At 37.7% G+C, this 26735-nt stretch overlaps 1 protein-coding gene across 1 annotated transcript in view; it reads left to right on the top strand.

The window, feature by feature from the left end:
• The window catches only part of CUL3 (cullin 3), a 55737-nt gene that overhangs the window by 3946 nt on the left and 25056 nt on the right, over positions 1-26735 (top strand). The window contains exons 2-3 of the mRNA XM_042041867.1: positions 14888-15085; positions 22424-22537. Of these exons, the coding sequence (XP_041897801.1) occupies positions 14888-15085; positions 22424-22537 (312 nt within the window). The remainder of the gene's footprint in view (positions 1-14887; positions 15086-22423; positions 22538-26735) is intronic.

Genomic DNA, 26735 nt, shown 5'->3' with positions numbered 1-26735 from the left:
CTGCTGGCTACAGGAATACTTTCAAAGCTCTCAAACAAATTTGCAGCAAATCTGATTTTAAGATGCTTTAGTTGATCTGTGAAAAGTGGTGCCAAAAATGGTAGATTTGCACTTAAAACTTTTGCAGAGATGTGATTTCTATAAGGGAGATCTAGAATGTATAAATTATGTTTCCTGCAAGTATATTTGATCTGTTTTGCTGTGACTGGCTAGCCAGTGGAAAACTGTAGCCTTAAATGTGTTTTGATGGAAAAGTTATACATAATAAAAAAATGCACCTTTCTTACAGAAATAAACAGATTGTGAGAATTCAGAAAGCATTTGGGGAATTAATTTTCAAAATTTAAAAACAAGTAACATTAAGCATTGTTGAATGAACTTTTTTACAAGAGCTCATTCTTCTCTCAATGCAGGTGTCACCATAAGATTGGTTGAACAGATCTTTCTGAAAACCAGCATGACCCAGTGTAGGTTATTGGGTTTGATCATTACAGTTGGAGGGGGTTTTTTGAATGCTTTCCATAATTTTCCTTTCCTGCAGAGCTGTCTTTCTTCTCTACAGCAGTGCTACAAAGTAATGTTTTGCCAGTTCTCAGAACTATTTTGGTGGATTAGTGTTACATAGTTATATTATTAATTCTTCACAGCATTTAGAGAGGTTCTACACATGCACTTGCAATATAGAACAAGTCTTAAAAAAATATATGTTTCACTGACTAATTTTATTTGAAATACTAGTGCCTAAGAAAATTCTCATTTTGTTCAATCTTCTGCAGAAAGACAGACAGCCTTTTGTTTCTTTCAACTGTTTATCAATTGATGTTACTTCCTCAAGGAAAGTTACATAAACTTAGAAGTAAGTAACTCCAGCTCTTCCATGAGCAAATATTAAGACTCATCTTTTCATTGCCAGCACTCCTTTCTCCTCGCTCTAACAGCCACTTGTTCTGAGTTTTGTGTAGGCAGAAGGCTTTTTTTTTCAAGGAGCACCAACTGCTTCTGTGGTTTGTTTTGAGTCTTGGGGAATTGATGATGCAAATTGAGATGAAGTTTGTTAAATTTGTACTTCAGCCTGCAATGTGTAGATCTATCAGATCCAGAAGTTGGTGTAAATTTTGTCCATCTTGAGCATCTTAGAGCAGATAACCCCAAGAAAAAACACTGAAGTGTGGTTAAATTTTGAAGCATTCAGGTTATGTAAGCAGTATGTGAGGATCTGCTGTGGCTTATAACCCTCAGAGCCTGAGTGTTGGGGAGAGCATGGGGAGGCATGGAAGGTGGGAAAAGAGTGGAATTGGGGGGTGGTTTACTGCAGGTTTTTTCATCTCTGACTAAAATAATGTGAACATACCATGTGCCGCAAGATCACCTGGTTAACTCCATGTTTTACATGCTTGGCTTGTGAATCTTGATTACTTTATAGTCTCAGACATTTACGAGAGCATCTTAGCTTAACCCATGTAGCATTTGCAGTCGTAAGTTCATATTCACAGCTGAAATTTTGGTAGGCTTAAAAACTAGAAACAAAACGACCAAAAAATTAAAACACTGTTTGTCTTATTCAAAGGAAGTTTTTTTGTTGCAAATTAAGAAAAATAAGGAAATACTTGCTATTTACTGGACATGTAAACTTATGAAGTCCTTCCAGCTTTCACATTATTTTTTTCTTTCATGAAATGCTGTGAGCAAACTGAATGTCCTAATAATATATTTAGAATTTTTAAGAGGTGACAGCACTCATTGCAGGGTAGTCTAAGTAGTTAGTTGTAAGTGGTTTTTTTATTTGGTTGGTTTTTTTGTAACACAGTGTACATATTATCTTTTAGCTTTCACCTAACCTAATCTCGTTAGCATTCCTCAGTTCTGTAGACGTTCAGGTTTCAGTTGCAAATTTTCTTGTTTTTCCTTGCTAAATTGGTCTTAAATTCTGAGCAATCATTGTTAGAGTTTTGAGCCAGTGCCTCTGCATGGCACTGGAAGGAGCAGTGCCATTGATGAAGCTTGCTGTATTTGAAATTTGCTTGATTTTGCACAGGATGACAAGGCTAAAGCTAAAGTGTTCTGTTAGGATTTTTATACTGGCTAATTCAATCTGAGCTTTTTCAAATGGCTTCATTAGGTGTCTCCATCCCTTCACTTGACTTGTATAGTAATGCACAGGATTTTACTTGTATAGTAATAAGCAGGAATTACTAGTTTTCCCTGGTAGTGGTAGGTAAAAGAACTTTATGAGAGTGGCTATAAAACTGATGAAGAATTTTTGATATTCTGCATGAATAATTGTAATGGTAGTATGAAACATAAAAATAGGCTTTTTTCTAGAAGAGTAAAATTTTTCAAAATGTTCCTTTTAATCTATTCTGGACAGTTACATACAGCATAAGTGACCTCATTTTTCAGCATTTCAAACAGGTATTCTGAAGTCCTAGGCTTTGATCTGTAGGGCAGATGGTCTGAGTGCAGGTGCTTTTAAATTTTCATCACCACCACTGATGTGCAGTGTCAGTGTCCCTGTATGTGGTGAAAACATTTTGTGATAGACTGGGACAGATTTTTCTTAAGATAGTTTGATTGAGTCCATTCATAAAACACAGTGATTGTGTTACAGTCTAAAATAGGTTCTTGACCTTGTACATATGTTCACTGGATGTTGTCTTTGATTTCTAGTAGCTGTACAAGTGGAAAACCAGCTCTTGAGGAGTAAGGTCATGCTTTTCATTCTGAGTCAGGTTTTGTGGAAACATAGAGCAGGAAAGTAGCATTGTAGAAAACTCCAGTACAGCCAAGCATACTTTTAATCTCATGATTATTTTATTTTTCTGAAGGTCAGCTAAAGCCGGTACAATTTTTTAATTACTGATGTTTCTTTTCTGGGGGTACAAGTACTGGCATCTCAGCATAAGTAAATACTGTTAGATGGCTTAACAAAAGAACTTTCATATTGACTTTTTTGACATTTTAGGAAAGGTAAAAAGTGCACTTAATACCTGAGTACTGCAAGGAGGACAACACTGTAATAAACATGTATGTTTGGATGGTGTTTGCAGTGGAGTGGCCTCCATTCTTTAATTAGCTGTGTATAAAATCAGTGCTTGAGAGCTGAAGCTGTCTTGCTTGTAGTTTAAGTAAGGTATAATACTATGCAAGATGTGAGCAGATAACTTGCTTTATTGGTTTATGGTTATGAATGAGGTGCATTTGTGGAAATGCCAACTTTTGTTTAATGCTAATGAGAATAAATATAAACTAATGCAATAACTTAAATTATACATGTGAATGATATAAAATTAGACAAGCTTATGTAATAAATTCATAACATTAATTTCCTAGACTACATGTGATCTGAGCATAGAGTATGCATGTCTGTTTCTCTGCATTTTGTATGTGAAGAATCATTGTTAAACAGTTTACTTCCACACTACTTTTGTTTTTAAACTGTTGATAGCATCTGAGTGGACCTATTATTTTATATTATATACATGAATTTAATTTTCTGTATACCTGTGAATTTTTTTCTCTTGCAATCATTTCGGTGTTAGTCTTAAGTTTTCCAGGCACTGCTGATCTGTGCATCTGATCATGGTGTATGCACCGTGTGGTACAGAAATTCCCCAGAGAGAGGTTATTGTCAGGACACAGGGGTATTGATTATCTGTAAATTTGTAAGAGATTTATTAATTGTATCTTCCTTCTCCTACCTGAAGTAATCTGAGGGGGGAAAAAAGAATCATCCTGTGTTGGCCTCTGTTCACCATCCAATTTTGTCTTTCAATTCCTATGCAAGTTCTCGAATTGTTCTGCTGCTGTTATTATGGAGGAGGAGTTATCATCAAGCCCCCAAAACCTCTCAAGGTCCTTCAGCTCCATCATCTCCCTTTCTTCCTTCATCTCCCTCATCATTCATTGTGTTCCTTGTTTCAAAATGACTACAGGAAATGTGTCTACAATCTGTATGAGCTGGTGTGTATTTCACAGATTTCCTCTTTAAATACTGTTGATTTTTTGAACAATTGTAAAATACTGAGCTACTTGTAGGTTAATTGAAAAAAAACCCAGAAACGATTCTTGTGGGATTTGCCTTCAGTGTTGAGTAGGTGAGGAATGGGCTATTTGTGGTTCAGGGAAGCTTTCTGGAGTCAGGTCATCAAAGCTGGAAAGTTAATGAACTAATTGATTTTTTTCACTTGGATAAATGATACCTCTGAGGAGACTTGGTGCCTCCACAGAAGGTATGGATGTGCAGACCAGCATTGCTCTTTCCTTTGACACTTCTTAACTGGGATTGAGGCATGCAGCATCTCTGTTACCTTTTTTTAAGGTTATTATAATGTTAATATTGTACAAGTCATCAATACAAAAGATGTGCCAAAAAAACCTAATTAATTTAATCCCTTATTAAATTAAGGCTTTTTAGTTCTGCTTTATAGTGTTTGTTGGGTGATGGTCTTAAAACTAAATCGACACATGACCACATACTGAATCAAAGTTTTAATCTATTTTGGCTAGGTTAAAAACAGTATTTCTATTAGTTTAGGGTTAGGAATGATCTGGGGTATAAAGGTGCTGCTTCTGCTGACAGTGACCTGTTGTCAAGACAATCTGCTGCATGTTACCTGCAATGCTGAGGTCCCACACTGCTGTAAAAGGAAGTGAAGAGTGTCAGGGACCTAAATCCCATTGAAATTTAAGATTTCCAGTGATCTTCAGTCTTTGCTAGCAAATCTTGTTAGGTTATATGTAAGCAAACAACTTCCCTTTTTGCTCTTAAGTCTTAGTAAATTGGAAGTAACTCCAGTGGAAGAGGAATGAGCCACCTTCTCCTGCAGTGTAAGAGCCTGCACATGGCCTCTTATCTCGAATAAGCTGCTTTGAGGAAATTTGCAGGCAAGTATACTTTGTGTAGTTTGCTCAAAGTCACACAGTTCTCAGGTTTTGAAAAGCTTGTCCTTGGCTCTTACAAGCTTTAATTGCAGTGGAATGCTAAATGACTTCAATGAAATTTTTAGGATTTGGCCCTGTTTGTAAATGGGAAAAGGCATGCCCAGTAATTTATAAAACTTCGTGCCACTGTTTGCACTGTCTTATCATTTCACCTTTGCCAAGAGCCTATTTGACAGCCACAGATACACAGCTGAGCTGTACCTGTCCCTCCCCATACTTTTTAGACCTCCAGAGTCCTACTGACATGTGAGAGGGATGATTCACTCCCAGAAATCCAGCTTTTCTTTGTTCCATATTCTGTTGTTCTAATTAGGTTCAAATATTTTCTTTTAACACCAACTTTGTTTAGCATAGAAACAAAGCTATTGTATTTCTTTCAGGAACATATTTCCTCCTGTTACACAAGCCTTTTTATTTTTTTTTTTCCGTAGCTTTAATTTGAGGAAAGTTGTTTTAGGATTACTACTTCTGAAGTGAGTCAAGAGGACTCTGAACTTCTCATTAGTCTTCAAAATATTGATAATAATTTTTATTCTTTTGGATAGGACAGAGGAAGTAGACAGATCTTTCCTGTCAAATCCTTATATTTCTTCCTCTGTTTCATTCAGAATGGGTTTTTCTTGAGTTAAGGAATCCTGACACAAAACACTTTTTTTTCCCCCACATTATTTGCACCATAGGTGACAGTACATCTACTAAAATGAGTCAAAAACTTACTTCAGGCCTGAATATGCTTCTGTTAATTTGCAAAGCTAAAAGTGAAAGATCAGAGTTTGTGAACTGTGAACTTAAATCTGGACTTCAGCTCTGAGTTTCCAAAGAAGTAAGAGTATAGACAGTATACAGCAGTATATAGTATATATACAGCAGTATAGACAGTTCTTCTTTACCCTTGTTAGTGTGAAGTGCTCTTGGGTAATGAGTTGTTTCATTGCAGGTGTTTTATAGTCCTCCATTTTCAGGTGCTGTAGTAATGAGCACTGTAGAAATGTCACTGAATGTTTTTGAAAGAGCCTTGGTTCATAATACAGACAATGTCACTCTTTTGGCTGTATAAGCACTTCCATTCTATATCAGTGTCAACTATCTTTTGAGCTAGAATTTCCTAGATTTAGCCTCTTATCAGTTCAGTTCTTCTAGAAGCTTGAACAAAACCAATTAATTGTTTTCTTTTAAATACAATTTTTTTAAAAACAAGTTTCATAATGTGATGTCAGGTGGGCAGAAGCTTGCATCACGGCAGGGGAGATTTACTCATTTACAGCTAATGCCTTTTGATATTTGAAAGGCATTTAGATTTGTCTGCACATGCTGGGGGAAAAAAAAAGATGTTATGAAAACTTGGATTTCTGTATTTTAATTAAACACTATTCTGCTATCCTCTTTGGGCAAAGCATGCAACTGTAGAATCAAGTCTTTAGTGTAAATAGTAGCATCTTAGAAAGTTTATGTTGAAAAGAACTTAATTTTGGTGTGTTTTCTTTGCTTTTCCTCAATATCCAGTCCTGTTGGAGGACAACATCCATTAATCCTTGCTGAATTAAGCATATGTTTATTTCAAGCATTGGATTTTGTGGGAAGTAAGTAGAAGGCAGATGAGTGTGGAAGAGACAGAGTTAAGCTTTGTGTGAGTGATCACAGATGCAGATGGTACCAACTTTGATTATCCCAAGTTTTTACTTAATCAACTGATGCAGTTTTTATAGAGAACCTTGAAGACTGCTCTGGGTGAATCTATATATGCCAGTAAGTGGATGAAAAATGAGATTGGTGAGCCAGCATTCATTTTTCATTGGCCCACTCAGACAAGTAATATTCTGCTTTTGTCTGTATTAATGAGAGTTCTTTTTATCTGTATTAACAGAGTGATTGAAGGTGGATTTTGTACGTTGTACATCATAAATTGCAAAGTGAACTCATAAGTTGATTTTTGGGGAGTATAACATAGTTTGTAGTTTCTCATTAGTATGGGATAGTGTTGGGAAAGTATGTAAAGGTCTGTAAGAGGAAAGTTGTCTCTGTTCACAGAACCACTACTGTGTAACTATGTGTTTCAGTTTATTTGTTTGCCTCTTCAGAGTGTCTCTGTTTTTTGCATTTTTTTAAAGAAATGAAACAAAAGCTTTATTTATCTTTTGCCTTGTGTTTATCTGGTAAGTGATGGCTGCTCAAATTTACATAGTTCATAGTCTTAGTTCAGATGAAGCAGGTGTTTGGGAGGAGTCGTTTTTCTAAATTTTCTCCCCTTCAGCATTTTATGTTCCATAGATTTGCAGGACTAAAGATGAGGAAGGGCAAAAATTTGGGAAAAACAAACTGTGTTAAAGGGAAGTTGAAATAGAGTAAGAGAGGTATGTTGGCAGTTCAAGATTAGTCTCATTCTTCTGAATTGGTTCCTAAAATATGAAAGATAAATGAGTATCTGATCCTCAATTTTGTTCAGTTGCCTAAACATGTCAAAACTGTTGCTGCAGTATTACATGTTCTATTAAAGACTTGTTTTAAACTTTTCATATAGGCTGTTAAATGTTGCTGTAGTGTAATGAAACTCCTGTTAGGCCTAGCTACTATGCAGGCAAATGTTAGATTTTGAGAGAAGAAACAAATCTATTTCCCTGGGATTTACTATTAAAGGAAGTTCTTGGAGCGTATTACATTTTGCTGTAAAGCTTAAAACCAAGCAGCCAACCCCCTTTCCTCTTCAAGCCTCTACCCCAAAGTAGCACTTTTTTCGTGAAGAGACTAGCATGCTCTGAGACAGTGCCTTGGAGGTAAACCAAAGCTGTCAATCATTGTGTGGGAGGTGACTCCTTCTCTTAAGGAGCAATCACTTTTAGGCTACTTAACCCGTCTGCCCCGTGCTGGCAGAACAGCTTTTCAGTGCTGCCGAACCAATTCAGGCAAAGTGGAGAAGGAACGGGTTTCGCCTGAAGCTCTTGGAGGTTTCAGTTGAGGAGGACTCCTCTTTGATTTAATTGCATGTTCTGCTTGCTTCTGCTGAGTAAAGCCTGGGAAGGAGAGGTGGGGTATTGCAGTTCCTGCATTTTTATTACTGGTTAAGTATTGTCGTGGAGCCCTGCCTGCAGAGGCTCAAGCCTTTCTGAGGGTGAGACTAGAGTTGATTCTTCCCTTGGCCTTTAGAGGATTTCACTCAGCACTGGTTATTCAGCTCATTTTCTGAGCCTGGAATGGAACATGGTGCAGGCTGTGAATCTTCCCTGCAGGAGGAATCTGGATAAGTTTATTGTAGGATTTGTCCACCCAAAAACAAGGGCAATGCTTGAATATCAATGGAAGAGTGAAGAACAAAACACAGATATTAAAAATTGTGTCAGTATTTAATCTTGTAAATGACAACTGGCAGATGTCATAAGCAAGCCATAGGCATTAATTCCTCCCACCGCACACACCCTCTGAGGGAGTATAATAGTGTAATGGACATTTCCTGACACTCCTTAGGAGATGTGGATAATACTCTATTGTCATCTTTGATTGTTGCTAAAGGTCACCTAGGAGCAAAAGGTGTCCTACTTGTTAGGACAGTTTTGGTAGTACATTTCTATGATTTCCCTGTGACTCTTGACAGGTGTCCTAAGATTAATAGCCCAGATTCAGGAGAAGAGCAGTGAGACAGGGTGCCCCTTACTTTCTTCATGCTCCTTCTCTTAGCTTCCAGTCATGTTTTTGGTGTGTCACAGTCAACCTGTTCAGATAACACTGTTGAGGACCTTTGTGGAACTTTGTGCTTTGTGTATAGTGGTTTTGGTTGTTCAGAGATCAGTTGATTTTTTTTTTTTTTTTTTTTGGTGGGAGAGTGTGTGTAGCCCATGCATCCTCTTCCAGATACTCATCATTACATAGTGAGGAAAACTTCAGAACTCAGAAAAGTGTGGATATTGAGCTCTCCATTTGACATTAATAGGAGTATATTTTATCTTTTCTGTAGTTGAAAAAAATGTAGTTCCATATGCCATTTTCCAGAGATATTCTTGGAGCAAATGCTAGACAATATATCTCTGTCATTGTAAATTCTTGTCTTTTAAATTAACAATATTCAAAGGGTTTATAAAAATTCAAATAGTGATTAGGTTCTGAGGCAGGAAATGTGCTGCTCTTGCCCTTCTCTGGGTAACCTCAGCCAAACTTCATCCAGAATGAAGGATAAAGGCTAAGGATACTGAGTTATTGTGTAACAGACTATTTAATACCATCTTGATGAATATCCTGTCTTGCAGTGGAAGGGAAGACTGTTGGTGACAATCTCCTTTGCCTCTTGGACTGCACCCCTGTGGTGGCAGTTTTAGATGACAGCTGTCGGACCCTTCTTGTTTTTTCTGCTGAGGGATAGGAAATGGGGGAGTGAGAATAGGTTGCAATTATTAGGTGGAAGTGTTACTCCCAGCACTGCTAGCTAACTTGAATTGTTGGTATCCACTCACTTCCTTCAAGGTAGAGAACATAAACACTTGTATTCTGTAATTTCAGTTGGTTCTTGTCCCAGTGCTCCGTGGTATTAGACCTGTGAAGGATGTCATGGAAAGGAATGAGGCAGATGGTTGCTTTCTTTGAAAACTTTGAGAAGCCTTGCTCTGCAGTAATCACTTTCAGATTGATGTGTTTCACCTGCTGATGTGTAGAATCGTGATAAACACTCTGCAGCTACGCAGTAGAAAAACTGAGTAGTGGTGTTTGCAACCTTTTTAACAGTAAAAATGTCCTGCAAGTGTGTTGACAGTCTGTTAAAACTTCTGAGATTTAACAATGGCTGTTTGGTCTGAGATCTTTGTGGGAACTTTATGGAACTTGTCTAGAAATTTCTTCTGCAAGAAGGACGAGAAGCTGTGTCTGGTCACTAGTCTTGAGAGTACTGGTTTGTGTGTCGCTGTTGCTGGTGGATACTCCTACTGACACTCTGTAGGACGTTTATTTACCTCTTTCTCACTTCTTTTTTAACCACCTCTTGTTAAGAAAACTAAATAGCTACTTTAATCTGGTGTAAACGATCAAGAGTTCAGCAGGCTCTTAGCTGCTTACTCCTGTAATTTTTCCTTGCAATTCACAGCATTTCAAGCATGGTTATATAAGAGGAGCAAGCTCTGTAGTGTTAAGGGCAAAATGGTGACAAGATAAAACAACTGACAAGAATATGGAATGAAGTTGTGTTCAGAGGAATCTGTTGTAAAAGTTAAAATAAATAGAATGGAAATTATTCCCCAAAGCATTTATTTCTCTGTAAAGTAATATGGATTTCCAGCAGCAGGTATGTTGGATGTTCCTGCATCTGGGAGTTTTAGTGTTGTTTTTTGACTGTAGTTGGTATAAGCTAGGGAACGAATGCCAGGTTCTACTGGTGACCACAAGTATTTTGTTGCTCACCTTTGTTATCTTACAATGCATTTCCGTTGGAAGACTGGTACAGGCAGTTTGAAAAGATCACATTTACTCAGGAAGCCTTGGTTTTCCGGCTTCCTCAGCCTACAGCTGTAATGTGTATCACCAGATCACCCAGTGGGTTGAGGTTGGAAGGCACTTCATGAGGTCATGGTGTCCTCCCTCCCCGCTGCTCAAGCAGGGTCACCTAGAACTGATTGCTCAGGACTGTATCCAGATGGCTTTGGAATATCTCCAAGAATGGAGACTCTGCAGCCTCCCTGGGCAACCTGTGCCAGTACCTGGTCACCCACTCAACAAAAAAGTTTCCATGATGTTCATGAGGAATCTCCTGTGTTTGTGCCCGTTGTATCTGGTCCTGTCACTGGGCACCACTGCCCAGGCTTGCTCCCTTTCCAGTACACCCTTCCTTTGGATTTTACATACACTGGTTTGATCCCTGCAGGGTTGCTCTAGAGGCTGACTCTAGAGGGTCGTTTGTGGCCCTTCACTGGACTGTCTCCAGTATGTTCACATCTCTCTTATACTGGGGAACCCAGAACTGGGCACAGTGCTCTACATGTGTCTTTTCAGTGCTGAGTAGAGCACAGTGCTGAGCAGTGCCCCCTCTTGGCCTGCTGGCAACTCTTCCAAATGCAGCCTAGGATACCATTAATCTTCCTTGCCTCGAGGGCCCATTGGTTGTCATCAACTTGATGTCCACCAAGAGCCTCAGGTTCTTTTCTGCCAAATCTGCTCTCCAGCCATTTGGCCCCAGCAGGCATTATTAATGCATGGGGTTGTTCCTTCCCCCCAGGAATGGGATGTTGCACTTCCGGTTGAACTACATGACTAGAAGGGGGCAGATAACATTTTGTATAAAGTTACATGTTAATCAGAAAACAATCAGAATTGCTGTTTGCTTGTTCCGATTGAATGCTGGCAGGTTACTCAGAAGAGGTGGTGCCTGCGAGCTTCTAGGAGGGAGAGGCTGAGAAGTCTCTTCAGGACTGTTACCAGCTTTACCTGCTTTACAGGTGATAATGGCAATAGATTGCTGACAGTGTTTATTTGACTTGATTTTAATGTGGTAGACAAACATTGTTAAAGGAAGGGGCTTGAGTGTCTCTGATCCTGCACTATGGAATAAAGGACCTTTTGAGTCCTTTGCAGTCTCTTTTTTGTGAAATGATTGCACTTTCATGTACACTGACATTTTAGTCTAATTTCCTCAAGATGTACTTGTGCTACACTCTGAGTTCAGATGTTTGTGCTCGAGTTGCATCTTTGAATCATTAGCATTTGGGCAGCAGTGTGTGGAAGTTTTCCAACCAGTGGCTTCTTATAAACAGCTCTCTCTCCTGCCAATAACAGACTTGGTTGCTTTCCCGTTCCCCAAGAAAGGTAATGTTCAGATAAGCACGAGTACATTAACACATTTCCTCTGCTTGGATACTGGCTTCTTAACTATCTTGGTGAATCTGGGTGTAGACACTACTGAAATTACTGGGATTTTCCTTCTGAAGGCCTTTCCAAACGTGTGGTTTTTTCAAAGACCAGCAGAAGCAGCAGTCTGGGTTCTGCTTAAATCTGCAAGAATACAGGATGCAAGCAAGGCAACTGTGTTCTAGCTGTGGATTTCCCTTCTAAAATATAACTATTAGAAGAAATCTGGGAATGAACACAGGAAAACATCGGGGCTCTGATCTTGTATTTGTGGAAGTGGATCACTTACAGACTTTGTTGCTGGGGATCTAGAGAGTTGCATAAATCTTCATTGTTGGGTCAGACTGGGGGATTAGGATCGCAGTTCTGTTTTCAGAGATGCTTTTGTAGAGAATTCTGAAAAATGCCAGTGTTCCAGCAGCATCAAAAACTTACTGGTTATTTGTTTGGATTTTAAATCTGCCTACAAGCCTGATTTAAGGAATGAGAATGAAAAGAGATAAACCTAAGAGTTAAATAATCCAAGAATAGATTTAGTCATTGCAATTCTTGCATACCCTTGAGAATACAGGAAGACCTCTTCTGCTGAAATGCTAAACAACTTTTCAGCATCAAAGAGGAAATAATACATTTTTTCTCAAACTTTACTGCAGTGACTTTCTGCCAAGTAGAATGGAATTATTTAAAGTATTAGGAGTCTTTGCTTTGTTAGAAAACACTGCTACAAACAAGTTAGTTATGCTAGATCTTTTTGGAAGGCAGTGCTCTTCTAACTTGATACCCTAGAACCTGAGCAAACCTGTTCCCATACAACCTCACAGATGTTAATCTGAGTCAGAAGCAGAATAGGAAGCTGCATTGAAAAGCAGAGTTTTTAATGCTTAATCCTAAAAGGTAATAAGATAATTTTATAATACTTTTTCATATATTTCTGCGTATTTATCCTATGGAGATGTGTACTCCTTAAAATTACCTTCTGTGGATCTTTCTTGTGCTTTCAGAGTAGTTCGTGGTGTGTCAATTTTTAAGTGGCAAAGAGCTCTGTTTTCTTGTTTGTATTCAGGGACTTGTGAGGAAATAATGTTGCAATCATTCCTTCATCTTTTTAATAGCATTTGGATTAAGAGTACAAGAATTAAACAGTTTACTTTTAGCTTTTTGCTGAATGGATCTGAATTATCAGATGTGCTGCTTTATCTCTGTATGTAGCATACAGAGATGTTCACTGTGACCAACCCAGAAACAGGACCACTGTAAAACCTCTGCAAACTGGTGCACAGTGATTTGCCTGGTTTATACAGATCATACCTTTTCTTAGAATACAGTGTGCAATTAAGTTGCAGTTGAGATAAAAAGGTTGTGTTGGCTGAGAGTTTTTTGATTAGCAAGGGGAGTCTCTGCTTTGTTTGAAAACAAAACCTTGGTTTTTTGAAAGGAAAGCTGAAAAGCTTTTACTTGGATTGCTGTCTGCAACTCTAAATGGTTGCCTTCATTATCAGTACGTGTAAAATTGCTGGTTCAGGAAGGCTGTAGAAAATAACTTCCCTGAAGAAGCACCAATGTAGCAAATGCAAATTAAAACCAAAATTACTGACGTTTTAATGCTGTGCATAGCAGAATGAGGAAGAACTGTGGAAGGACCTGTGACATTCCATCCACCATTCCTCTGTTACTTTGAGGCTTGGCTTTTAGGAGATAGGGAGCTAAAATTTTTTCAACGTGTTTGTGATTTTATTTTGGTTTTGCTTTTTGATATATAATGACACTTCTTAAGTTTGGGGTGCATAGAGTTTAGTAGTCAAGTGGATCTGGTATCAGAGGAGTGGAAAAAGTAGCCATAGGATTATTTTTATAATAAAAAGCCTTGTTTTTAACCAAAACTCCAAAAGATGAGCAGGATAGAAGATGGTGTGTCTTGTTTTGATTTTATTCAGAAGCCCATTCCCTTCCAAGGAAGTGAATGGCTTATCTTTATTGTGAGCTGTATTGTTATTTATCATGCCTAGAAAACTTGATATGATATTTTGAAAACAGATGTTAAAATATACTAGGAATGAAAAAAATTCGGCTAAATAATTAGGTTTGATTACAAATGCAGTCAATCTAGTCTTCGTATCTTTCCCCTGTTCACTTAGTGTGTTTTGGTGGAAGGAGGAGAGGTAGATTAGAGCTGGTCATGATTTTCCTCTATAATGTCATACTGTTATTCTTTATTCTTTTAATACTTTCAGTTCCTATTTTCAAGGCTACTTTGACAGTATTGATAGACTCCGGGATATTTTCACTTCCCATAGTAATTCTGGCAACAGCAGCTTTTTCCCCTTCTCTCTTCAGCCATTTTCTTTAGCTATAAAATGGTAAATCAGTTCCTGGTTCTGTATAAACTAAACCAAACTTAGCTTTAAACATTGCTTTTTAAAGTGCTTCATTTTAAAAGTGTTTGGGTTTTTTTTTTCATTTGGGCGATGAAACTTGGCTGAATCACAGACTTTAAGCAATACTGACGTCTGATTTATTTTTTTTTGCTACACTTACTTGCAATCCCAGATACTGCTTTATCTATAAAACATCATATACTGAAGCACCTTTGCATTGGTAAAGCAGTGCTGTGAAATGATTCTCACTAAGTACTAGATAGAAGTTTGCTGTTGTATTGAGATTATTTCTTGTAAGAGTTTCTCTCCTCTGAATCGTTCTTTTTTCTTTCTTTTCATGTATTTACTGAAGTTTACAGCATTTGAATAACAGATTAAGCAGTACAGATTATGAGGTGCCAAATACTGTATTAATATGGAATGAGAGTTAAATATCTATCAGTGTTAACACTGTGGAAGAAGAGTAGGGAAGAGACTCATGTCCACGATTACCTGCCTTTCCACCTGCAAAGGCTCTGGAGTTGGATTCTGGGGATTTCCAGCTCTGATATGAAAAACCATTAAACTTTTACAAATTACAATTTTTATAAATATTCCTTGAAATCTGTACTAGTTTCATAAATACTGTTTTTCTTTTAATAAAGTTTGGGACATCTTGTGATAATGGAATCAACAAGATGGGGCAGAGCAATTACCTCATTATCTATATTCTTTTTTCTTGTTCTAAACAGTAATGTAATGTTTTGTTTTTACAGATGACTATGGATGAGAAATATGTGAACAGCATTTGGGATCTTCTGAAAAATGCAATCCAAGAGATTCAGCGTAAGAACAATAGTGGTCTCAGTTTTGAAGAGCTGTATAGAAATGCTTATACGATGGTGTTGCATAAACATGGTGAGAAACTCTACACTGGACTAAGAGAAGTGGTCACTGAGCATCTAATAAACAAGGTTTGTCCATTTATGAATTAAAATAGAAGTGTTTTATATGGAAGAATTCTGAACAGTTACTTAAATGACAGAAAATCTAACTTTACTATGTTACCTTGTGTTGCAGTTGTGTAGCTTCTGTCAAAAATGGTAGCATGGAGCTAATATCAAGCTCAAATGATTTCATGTTCCAGGTACTGTTTGTTATAAGTTACTGATGGAAGGCAGACCATAGGAAGCGCTTGAAAATGTGTAACAGGAAACAACTTTTTTTGAAGAAAAACTGTTAAGACCTGATAATTTTTTTTTTTTTAAGATTTGTGGCATTTTTGGTGGCATTTTGTGACTTTCTTAGGCCAAATTTTGTGTTGTTTGCCAGTCAGTTTTTTCATCTGTGGAACAAAATAAATACTAATGTAACAGCTTGTTTGTTATGGGCTAATGAACTAATTCACAAGTTAATGAGACAGTTGTGCTGGGATTATGCTGTTTGAAGAGGTGGTAGGCACTGTTCAAAGCCAGCAGCTCAGCAATAGCAAAAGTCCTGAGTGCCATGGCAGCCTTTGCAAAACCATGTAAGTCAGTCAAAATGACATGCAGAAACTTCCTGTTTCTGAAGATGTATCATCTGAGAAAAGGAATCTTCAGGTCTTGTGTTAAACCATGGAATCAGCCTCTTTAGTCTTTGAGAGAAGTCTAGAATTGATTAATAAATATGTAAGTGGAAAAAGTTAACACTCGCTTTTTAGGACTCCAGATAATATTTAGTGGCAGTAGGATTCTAAGCCTATCGGAGATGCCTGCCTTACTCCTCATGGAAACATCCATAGCAGGGAGATACGTGTCCACTTTGATCCCATATACTGGCTGTGGGTTCAGATGGAGTATCTGAGTTTTTGTCCTGTTTTTACAAGATCTGAGAAGGAAAGTCAGAGACCATCATGTGTCTTGGATGATTACTTCTGGCTGAATTACAGAGAATGGATGGGAGATTTACGGCTAAATAATGCAGGGTGCTTGGGGACTTTTTCGTGCATTCCAACCGGAGTTACTGCTGTGGCAGAGAAATGTGTTATTTCTTTTCTACAATCTTAGTTTTCAAAGGTGTGGTCCAGACAAATACAGTCTGAAACTGCTTTGAATGTGGGGCTTTTTTACTGTTTGTGCCAGAGGAGACATCCTCTATGAAGTATGAAGTGGCTAAATAATTTGCAGTTCTTTTCTATAATTGTAGCACATCTGTGACTCTCAAACACTTCTGGTTTCATTATCTGTGCATTCATAATCTGTACTATTCATATAAAATGTGGCAAATGGCTGAGGCTTTTTGTGCGTTGTTCTTGTATGTGCCTATGCACTTAATAATCATGACACTAAACTTTTATTATTCCTAGGCTTTAGTTTATCCCGGTTTAATTTGAGGGGGGTTTTTTATCTTTGTTCCTATGTATTCTGCAACTTATCTTAGTTCCTAGCTATTTTGTATATTTTAAATTACGCATTTGCAGAATTAATTATTCTGAAGTGCTGATTGTGGCAGGCTGACAAAAGAGCAGAAGATTCTGAGTTTGTACTTTCAGTGCAGAGGCTGAGGGGACTTGCACAGATAGCAGTGTAGAGAAGTGACTTTCTGATACTTAATATTCCTGTATCTGATGCTTTAAAAAAAATCTTCTCTATCTGATGATCTAGTATTCTGATCTTTAATGTGATTAATCAAATTATATTCATATGTGTGGGTAACATAAAAATAGATGACCAAAGCTTTTTGAAAGGCTAACTGAGTTTTAGTAGTTAATTGCTGTAGAGTTAAAGAGGCTGAATTATTCTGATGATGCCAGCCTATAAATTAAATAATCCAAGGAAAAGACTGAAAAAAATGTGACTTATGCCAAAAATTTCTGAACAATAACAAAAACTTATATAGAATCAAAGCTACTGTTTGTCCCTTTTGAATGTTTGCTTAGACACGTTATTTTGAGGCACTTACAGATGGAAGTATGGGGGAAAAAGTGCATTGTTTATCAAGAATAGGATCAGTTCTATAATGACAACTTATGTTTGTGCCATTAGTACTTGTTGTAAGATAGATAAAAGTTTTGTTTAACCTCACATTTTTTTCATAGAAATTTTAGCAAAATCTTTTATGTTCGCTGTCTCTTTCCAAGAGCAATTCTCTGGTAAATTTTAAGTAGCTAATGAACAATAAATGCTCTCATCACAAGTCTTCATAAGACTTCTATTCAGAGAATCAGTGATGGATGCTGGAATTTAGAAGAGGGGAATTTTGCCAACTGAAATATTGTTCATTAAATTTCGTAATTTTTATAAAAATGGAAGTGTTCTCAGATGAATAGATTTTACTGAAGAACTATACTCAGTTCAGGGAGCACTGCTGAGGAGCCAACCCCAAATTTGAAATTGCATTAATCATTGAGTCACAGTTGTCATTTGCTGCCCACATCTCCGTGTTATCTTTTTAGAAAAAAATCTGTGTTCCTGTGGTATTCCAGTCATGCTGGTTAATTTACAATAGATGAAGAGACTAGGTAGAGGCAGTGTGTATGTTCAGTTGTTTTTACAAGTAGTTTTAAAGCTTGGAAAGCACAAGCCTTCATTTTTGGCTAGGCACGGTTAAGAATTGTATTTGTGCTTTATGCTTATTTAATTGCCAGGTGAAAGTTGTGCTTATTCAGCGTTTTAATTAATAACCAAACGCTAATGAGAAGTATTTAACTTCTCAACAAGAAAACATTATACAGTGCACTGTCTTTACAGCTTGTTTAATTGTAAATAAAATAATAGGTGCAAATATGATCAAGACAAGATGATGCAAGTGAGGTACTATCAAGTATGCTTGGTTTTAGACTTGCAGACCCCAATGGTTTGTAGTTCCAAATCACCAGGTTCTGGCTGTGTGATGACGGCACTAGTGAGCCAGGTACTCTGCATCACTGAGAGAAGTCAGCTGTCTTGAACTATCCTGTTTTTACTGTGGGATAAGAACATGCTAAAACTTGTCCTTACCTGTGTACTGACATCATTATTTTTAAGTATAGTACATGTAGAGCTATTTAAAAATACTGTTGAATTTTGAAAGTATTGAAACTTTTCATCTTAATTCAAGTATTTAATTCCTGTGCATTTGGTACTTCACAGATTTCTCCCTTTCTTGCCCATTGACAATCTTATAGTTTGATGTGGATGGTCTTCCTTCACACTTCTCAAGCCTAGTCTTATTACTTCACACAAATGTTGTTAAGTGTTTTTAAAACACACAGAGCTTAGTTTACACCTCTCTAAACCATTGGATGATAAGCAACATCATTTGTGTTACAGTAAAAAAAGAAGCTGAAGTTAAAAAGTTTACAGGATAATATTTTTAATGTTCCTTTTATGCGTAAATCAGTGGGGTCCAATGAGGTGCAGCCCAGAGTCCTGAGGGGAATTGGCTGATGTAGCTGACAAGCCACTCCATGATATTTGAGAAGTCATGGCAGTCAGGTGAAGCTCCAGGTGACTGGAAAAGGGGAAACATTGTACCCGTCTTTCAAAACTGTAGAGAGGAGGAACCTGGGAGCTACAGCCTGTCAGCCTCACCTTTGTGTCTGGGAGGATCATGGAACAGATCCTAGGAGCTATGCTAAGGTACATGGATGACAGGGAGGTGATTTGGGCAAGTCGTTCACTAAGGGCAAGTCTTGCCTGGCCAGCACAGTGGCCTTCTATGAAGAGTGACCACATAAGTGAATTACAGATGTAATTTCTCTAGATGTCCATAAAGCTTTTGACATGGCCCCCCAAAACCTTCTTTTGTCTAAATTGGAAAGAGATAGATTCAATGAGTGGAGTTAAATGGATAAGAAATTGGTTGGGTGGTTGCACCCGTTGGCTGTGGTCAATGGCTCAGAGTCCCGATGGCCATCAGTCCCTCAGGGGTCTGTCCAGTACCTGCTATTTCAGAATAACAGTACAGGCAGGCATGTGAGAACACATTTGGTCAGGAGGGCACAGAGCTGGTCATGGTGGCAGTGTTCAGTGCAGAAGGAATGCTGTGGGGTGCTTGTGCAGGTATAGGCTGAAAGAAGTGTGTCTACTCTGGGACTTAAAAAGTTATGTCTGGGATTCTTTGCAAGCTTTAAAATTTGCTCTTACTGTTGCAGAGAAAAGGAAGAGATGAGAGTCATCTCCATCAGGGAGTTTGAAATATTTCCATAACATCAATGAAATAGGGAGGAATGACATGAGAAGTTGTGTAGGAGGCAAATTATCTACTGAGCATTAGAGTGTACTGTGAGCCTGACTGACAATGTATGAAGTGTTATCTGCCTTTATATTCTCTTAATGATGTTTTCAGATGATCTTGAGCAAGTCTGCTATTATATGGAGGGCAAAAGGATGCGAGGGAATTGCTCAAAAGTACGTTACAGTGCAGAATCCTCAGTATTCTTCAGTATTTGTTTTTTCCTTTCAGCAGTAGGATAGCAGCAGCAGGGATGAACAGACATTTCTGGTAGTCAATCCATTAACCTACTTGGGACTCCTAAGGTTTTAGAATATTATCTTTTAGACAACTTGGATTTTTCTAAAAGAAATGATGGTAAAAGTTCTGAGAGCTTGAGGCCTTAGTTCAGAAAGTGCTGTTCTGTACTGCTGCTCCCCTCAGGAGGTTCTAGCTGTCTTTACAGTAGTAGAAATTACATAACTGAACTATTTGTGCTGCTGCATCAGGCCAGGCACTGTAAGAAAGAAATAGTAGACCATAAGTCTTCTTTATGTACACTTAATAAAGAGTTATTTAAAGGTATTGAAAGCTTATGCCAACAAGCTACTCTTATTTGGGGGGAGGGTTCTGTATTTCCTGAAGAGCTGTATCCAGTATAAAATACAGTTGAGCCTGAAGTTATACGCAAGATTTCATCCTTGCTCCAACTGTAAGAAGATCTTACATATATTATGAAGTTGCTAATTTATTTTCAAGTGAATCTGTAAATGGACTGTCCTATTTAAGCTGGCTTTCCCTTCAATTTACTTTGTAACTGCAAATATTGTCACAGAAATCATTACCAGCTCAGCTCATTGAAAGTAATATTCTGCTGATAAAAATCTTTGAGACTGAAATTTTCTAAGGCTTTGGCAGTGTAGCAGCTGTGTCTCTTCTCTTGTTCAAAGAGTGTGGGCATACACATTTTTTTACTTCAGATCACTTATTCTACCAAGGTGGTGTGACTCTGCACCTTTGCACGGCTAAGATGTTTTGTGCATTATAGCAGTTTCCCTGTAGTATTGCTGAATTAATGGCCCATACAAGGAGTGTGTTGAACACTTGTTAACTAGAAAGTTTTTGTAAGCAATAATTTGCTTGGCAATAGTTTGGTTGCCTTTTGTAGCAGCTGAAGGAATGGCTTTCCAAACCTCTCTGCAGTTTAAAATAAACCTAGAAGAATGTCATTGAGAAGCTTCACAGGGAAACTCTGACGGTAGTTCTGTTGTACAGCACCCATTCCTGAATTTCAAGCCCATTTCCAGAAATCCACGTGGCATACCATATGGAGCAGAAGTGCCACTATTGCAGAGCATGCTGGTGTCTGCTTGGAAGCAGGTTGTCACTGCTACCTCGTGGCAAGTATCCACTCCTTTGTTGCCAGTTGGTGTGTGATTTGGCACTGGCTAGCCCAGCAGGATTAGTGTGATGGATGTGGGATGTGTGCAATTATAAAGCACACTGCCTCTGCATTGTTAAAATAAAGGGTATCATAAAATTGATCAATAACTACCCTTGGTTATTTGTGCTTATGATCTAATCATGCTTTGGTAAATTTTATCAGTGTGGATGAGCTACCAAATAATGTTTCCAATGTTTTTCCAAACTGACCAAAGAAGTGAAAGCAACCATGTCATGTTTGTTTCTCTTGTTCTGGGAGATTCTGCATATTCTTCACAAGTATGTCTGCTGAAGTTTTTAATGCATATTTGTTTTGGCTAAAAACTATGGAGATTGGGTGACAACAGAGCACACATTTGGGAGACAAGAGGGTATCGTGATCAGAAAGAATGAGGCAGCTAAGCAGTGCTTATGACTGCATATTTTGTTTTCCAAAAGCAAGGAAGAGAGGCCTTGCTCAGGTCTGCAGAGTAGGTGTTTGAAGATGTAAGAAAGCTTTCAACAACCTAGGCATACTTTTGTTGCCTGGATGCAGTAACAAGGTGAATATTACTGGGATTAGTTTCCAGAGCTTCTTGAGACCATTGTGTTGGATGATGTGCCATGCTCTGTCTCTAGTTTGCTCATCTGAGTTTGTGAGTGTATCTAGTAGTGTAGCAGACAGAATTGTTACCCTGGTTTGGCCTAATAACTTCATAAAACTGAAATGACAGAATGAGGCCTGTGGTTGAAGAGGTAGTTGCATGAGATGTTGGTGCAGCTTGTGGCTGCTTGGCATGTGTGTTTTGTTTCCTTGTATGATCCTCTGTACTGAAATTTACACTATCAGCCAAGTATCCGTGCAAATCTATAAATGTGAATATTCTGTTTGGTTACAACAGCGGGCAGAATATATTTTGCATGTTATGTCTAAAGTCAATTCCCACATTTTGTTAACTCTGATACAATTTTTTTACATTCTTTGACATTAGTTTCAAGTTTGAGCACTGCAGTGTATGCCTACTGTGTAAAATCAAAATATGAAACTGGATGGGTTTTTTTATTAGTAGGGAGAGTAGTGGCAGAGAGGCATGAAGTCTGAAGTTGAGGAGACAGATCAACTTGCAAATTGAAAATAGATTCATAAAAAACAAAGATGACTTTCTTTTTTCTATGAATTCTTGTTGGTGGTATTAATGTAAGAGTCTGGTCTTCACAAAGCAATTGGTTCCTTTCAGAATTGTTGTTTCTATATCTTTATGCTATCTCAGCTTGTCTCTCTAAATGTCATTATGGCCCATTTTCCACCTGTACTTGTTCCTGTTTGTAGCATTTACTGCTGCTACCCAATGTTCTGAAATTACTTGTGATAGTAAAATTACCAGCAATTGAAACATTACAACACAGGAAATAAAAGCTTTGAGGAGTTGTCAAAGACTATTTTTAACATGTGAGATTTCAGGAATTCCTTTGAAATTTAAAACCCGTGTTTATTTTGTTTCTCTTGTTTTTAGCATAATTTTTCTTACTTATTTTTCCACAGAAGGGAAATAAGAGGTAGGGATAGTCAGCACCCAGGAAAAGCAAGAACTTTTTCGCACAATTCACATCCACAGAGGAGCAAGAATTTTTGTGCTGAAGCTAAGTTTAAGATTTAAATGCTGCAGGAGAAGCTGACTTGAGTTTATGTCAATGCATCTTTTTTTTTCCTTCAGGTGCGAGAAGATGTGTTAAACTCCTTGAATAACAACTTTCTACAAACACTAAACCAAGCGTGGAATGATCATCAAACAGCAATGGTGATGATTAGAGACATTCTGATGTATATGGTGGGTATTCTGCTATTTCACACATTTAACAGTGTAGTAAATTTACTCTTTGACAAATCCAAGCAAATAAACTAGAGGGGTGAAAACCAAGGCATGCTTACCAGTCTTTTTCCAAAGACTGCTCTCTGTCCCTTGTTTAGAATTTTTTGTGTGCATGCAAGACTGCTGCAGGCATTCGAAAAATTGTAATTGGATTCATCTTTTAGGTTATCTCATTATCACTTGAAAAATTGATCTAAAAAATAGTTGAACTTTGCAGTTCTTACAAAATAAGCTAGTCAGACCCATTCTGGCAGATTTTAGGTGTTTGTTCAGCTCGTGATGTTTTCTTGCTGTGGAAAGTAAAGCCTCCTCAAACTTCAAGTGTAGTTGTTCTTTAAGCTTTAGGATGAAGAGGATAACTTGGGTACAGTGTGTGTCCTTGAATGTTGATTTCTGGTTGGATCCTTTGCTGTTCATGAAGAACTTGTGCAGAAGATTAAGCAGTGTACATAGAATGTGATCTTTGGCTGCATGCTCACAATTTCTTACCTGTAGCCAATGGAAAAGGCTTTTTTTTTTTAAGAGAGGGGGCCTGACATTTTTGTGTCTGGATTGTTATGCTTTAGATAGTTTGTATGTATTAAAATTCCCATAATGCTGGGGGTGTTCTAGGATGCAGAAGAATATTTTTGCTTAGCTTCTAGACAAAGGTTTTGACTTCAATAGGAAGTGTTGAGATGCTGTGTTCTTTGTGTAAATTTTTTTCCCTCCAAAATATCATCCTGAATATAATAATTGATTCAGTACTTGACAGTGAAGGACAGACAATAATGGACTTTTTTGGTCCAAATAGCAGATTGACTGGAATTGTACTCTATTTGCTGAACAACTGGAGTTAAGATCTTGCCTTACTGCTGTTAAAGATCTCATGCTGTGACATTGACCACGTTTGTATTCAGTGTGAAGTCCTCTTTGGTCAATAAGCTAGTACAAGTTAAATAATTTGGAGTCATTACAGAATCACAAACATAATTTTTTTAATGGATTTACTGGCCTTCATGTTGGGGGAGTTGGTTTGTTTTATTTCAATAGGTAAAAGACCACATATCAAAAAATAGAGTGCTGGATAAAATGCCTTCAGTGACACTGAATGATTTGTGTGTCTTATCATGCCAAAAGGCAGATGGACAGATTATTTTGAAGATGTACTGTCTTTGCTGTGAGAGATCCTGGACTCCTTGATCTGTTTGTGAAGGACAAATACAAATCAATTGCTGCTATGTGCATCTAGGCATATTCAAGAATAGGTAATGATTAGATTAATCTACCAAAGGTAGTGGTGAATTTTCAGGAAGGTTAGAAGATGGAATCCAGAGCTTTTAGGGGAGTGGCTGTTGTATTTTAGCCAAATATTATAGTTCAGCACAGGAGGTGCTGGATGGTCCAAAGTAATTGATAATGCAATGTTATCTGCTGCCCTTAAAATCAATACATTTCTGATCCTTCAAACAGTGGCAGAGAAAACTGGCTTATAAGCTTTCCTTGTTCTAGTGGGTTGACCAGTATATTAAAGGCCAAAATATTTTTTCTTTGAGGAAGGGTTGCCTGCTTCAGTTACCACTCCTGGAGGGACAGGAGAGCCATTTCGTAAGTATTTTTTGTGCACAGAAGAGCAATGCCTTGACTTTGTTTTGAAGCTTGCAAGTGCTGTTCGAACATCCAACAAGCCTTTTCTGTTTCACCAAAATTTCAGGAGATGGAAACCTGCAAAATTCCTACAAGTGTAAATTGAACTTCATTGGTTATCTTTTAGATTCAGAGCAGAATAATAAACAAGCTTGGGGATCTCAGGACTACATAGCCTTCTGTGTGCTGTTTGACAGTTCCTAATTATTTCAAGTGGGTGTTCAGCTGAGGCCTCTGCTTGACTAATTGTTTGCCTCCCACAGATTTTTTTTTTCCTTGTACCAAAATAAGACCCACAGAAACAGAAAAAAAAAAAATCCACAATAAAATATATTTATAGGATAATAGTAAAAATAGAACAAAATTTTCTTTCAAAATGCTTACTTAAACTTAGGGGCACTGATGTTTGTTTGTTAAACTTCTGTAATGGAATATGGGGTTTATAGTTACAGTTTTAATCTTTATTAGGTAGAACTATCTAGTGTGAAGACCTAATACAAATGGGCAGACTCCCTCCTTTTCTTTGACTTGAAAGTACTTAAGACAAATTGTCAATAATACATGCTTTGATTGCAAATTCAAGTATAAGCAGTGGTTTAAAAGAGGACTATTTTCAGAGATTTGCAGTTCCACCTTTGTCACTAGGATGTTCTCTTGAGTTAAACATAATTCTCTTCATTCAAAAGAGACCAAGACTGAAGTTTCTTATTCTTAAATATGTGTTCATTCAAAAGGTTTGGAAAAGCTGCCAGTATCACAAAATTACAAAGCACCTGTGAAAGGTCAGACCTGGCTGCTTTTCAAAGAAACAATTTTCAAGAACTTTATAAAATAAGGAATGATTTGTTCTTATTTTCTGATGTTGAGTCTGAATGACCTATACGTTTATAATGATATGCTTATATCAGAAGTAATTTATACATTTTTATTCAAGCAAATCTAATATAACTGACATTAAAAATATTTTACCTAAAAAAAGCACCAAACACTGTATAACCTCGGTCACCAGGCATTGTAAATTGATATGCTTGTGTTCTACCAGGAGAAGTATATGCAATTATCATTTGTTTGTAAGTAAAGCATGACCCAATCCTTCTCTTATTTTGTAGGCCATCTCAATTACCCACCAGTTTCAGGAAATGCACCTATTGCCCAACAGGCCACACTGTGACATCAGTGAAAGTAAAACATTTAACATCCTCTTGAATTCTGGTCTTACTCTGTTGAATTCCTGCTTCAGCCTAGTGATTTTACATCTTAAACTAAACCGTATCTGTTTTACTACCACGCTTGTTTTCCAGCTTTGTTTCACCCATTGGCTCCTGTATGATTTAAGTCAAAACAAACACCTTTCCAAACCACCTTTATTTCTTTCCTGTTTAATTTTGCCACTTTTAAAATAAAAATCAATTCAAATGCATCTTTTTTAGAAAGGCATTTGTTTTGTACAGTGGGGTTTGTGCATTATGATGCTTAATGACTAGAATACTTGCTGTTTGAGGTTATGGCAGGATTTTATGGTTCATGCAGAACCTCTTCCACAAGACACTCTCAAGTTTGCCTTATGTTTTTAAAATTGTGTATTGCCTTGTCTCTTGTGATTACTCTCTGGTAAAAGTCTGTTGGTTTCAGTTCTGTTGCAGGTGCAGTGTGAGGTTTTGCAACCTTTTGCACAATAAAGATTCGTCTTGATTATTTTGAGACATTCCAGTTTCCCTGATTGAATTTCAAGTTTACATAGTTTCACTGGATTTTGTAGGATATAGCATGAGCTATCGTCCTTTTCACATGTTTAGGCTGCAGTAATTGGTGCCAAAGTAGACGTAATACACTCTGTAAATTCTGGCACTGTCTGCAACAAGCAGTGAGGCACCGAAGCAGTAAAGTCATGTGCTAAGTAGCGTCTTTCCTAAGTCAAGTGAGGTACTAAGATGTGTTGAAGTAGTGAAGTACATTTGGACATATCTGCAATTCAGCCTCACAGCAGTAGTGTAGGTAAATATACCTATAATAGGGTTTGTTCAGCTGCTCTATGGAATGGGAGCAATGGAGGTGGAGTTGTTTGGGCTTTTCTTCAAGCAGTGTGAGTGTGTGTATTCTTAGAATATCTAATGGAAACTGGGTTAAACTGGATTCTGTGGTGTCTCTTCTTTACTACTTATGCTTGTTAAATTTAAAGCAATTTCAGCTATGCGAGCTCAGCAGTCACACCCCTGGCTGCATTACAGGCGTATGAGTAGTGCCAGTTACACACTGTCAGAAGTGAACAATTGCTCCTGCAAATACATCTGTGGATTTTTCAGAGGGCAGAGCATTCCCTTCTCATCTCTGCTGTGCGCAAAGCTGGTGTCTTTTTTTTTAGGCCAGCACTGACAGGTTGGATATGTGAGTTTTAATGAGATGACTCTCATTGTCCATGGCTTACACACAAGGTAATAGGGAGAAGTATTATTTTTATTTCCAGAAGTAGGATCAAAGACACTTACTATATACTCAAGGGTATACTGAAGGCTGCTGCATCTTCCAGGCA

The sequence above is a fragment of the Corvus kubaryi genome, unplaced genomic scaffold, assembly GCF_017639235.1.
Source record: "Corvus kubaryi isolate FWS band 111438036 unplaced genomic scaffold, C.kubaryi_AGA036_p1.0 37397, whole genome shotgun sequence".
Taxonomy (NCBI): domain Eukaryota; kingdom Metazoa; phylum Chordata; class Aves; order Passeriformes; family Corvidae; genus Corvus; species Corvus kubaryi.
The sequence above is the reverse complement of the archived record's forward strand: the minus strand, read 5'-3'. Positions and strand labels throughout refer to the sequence as shown.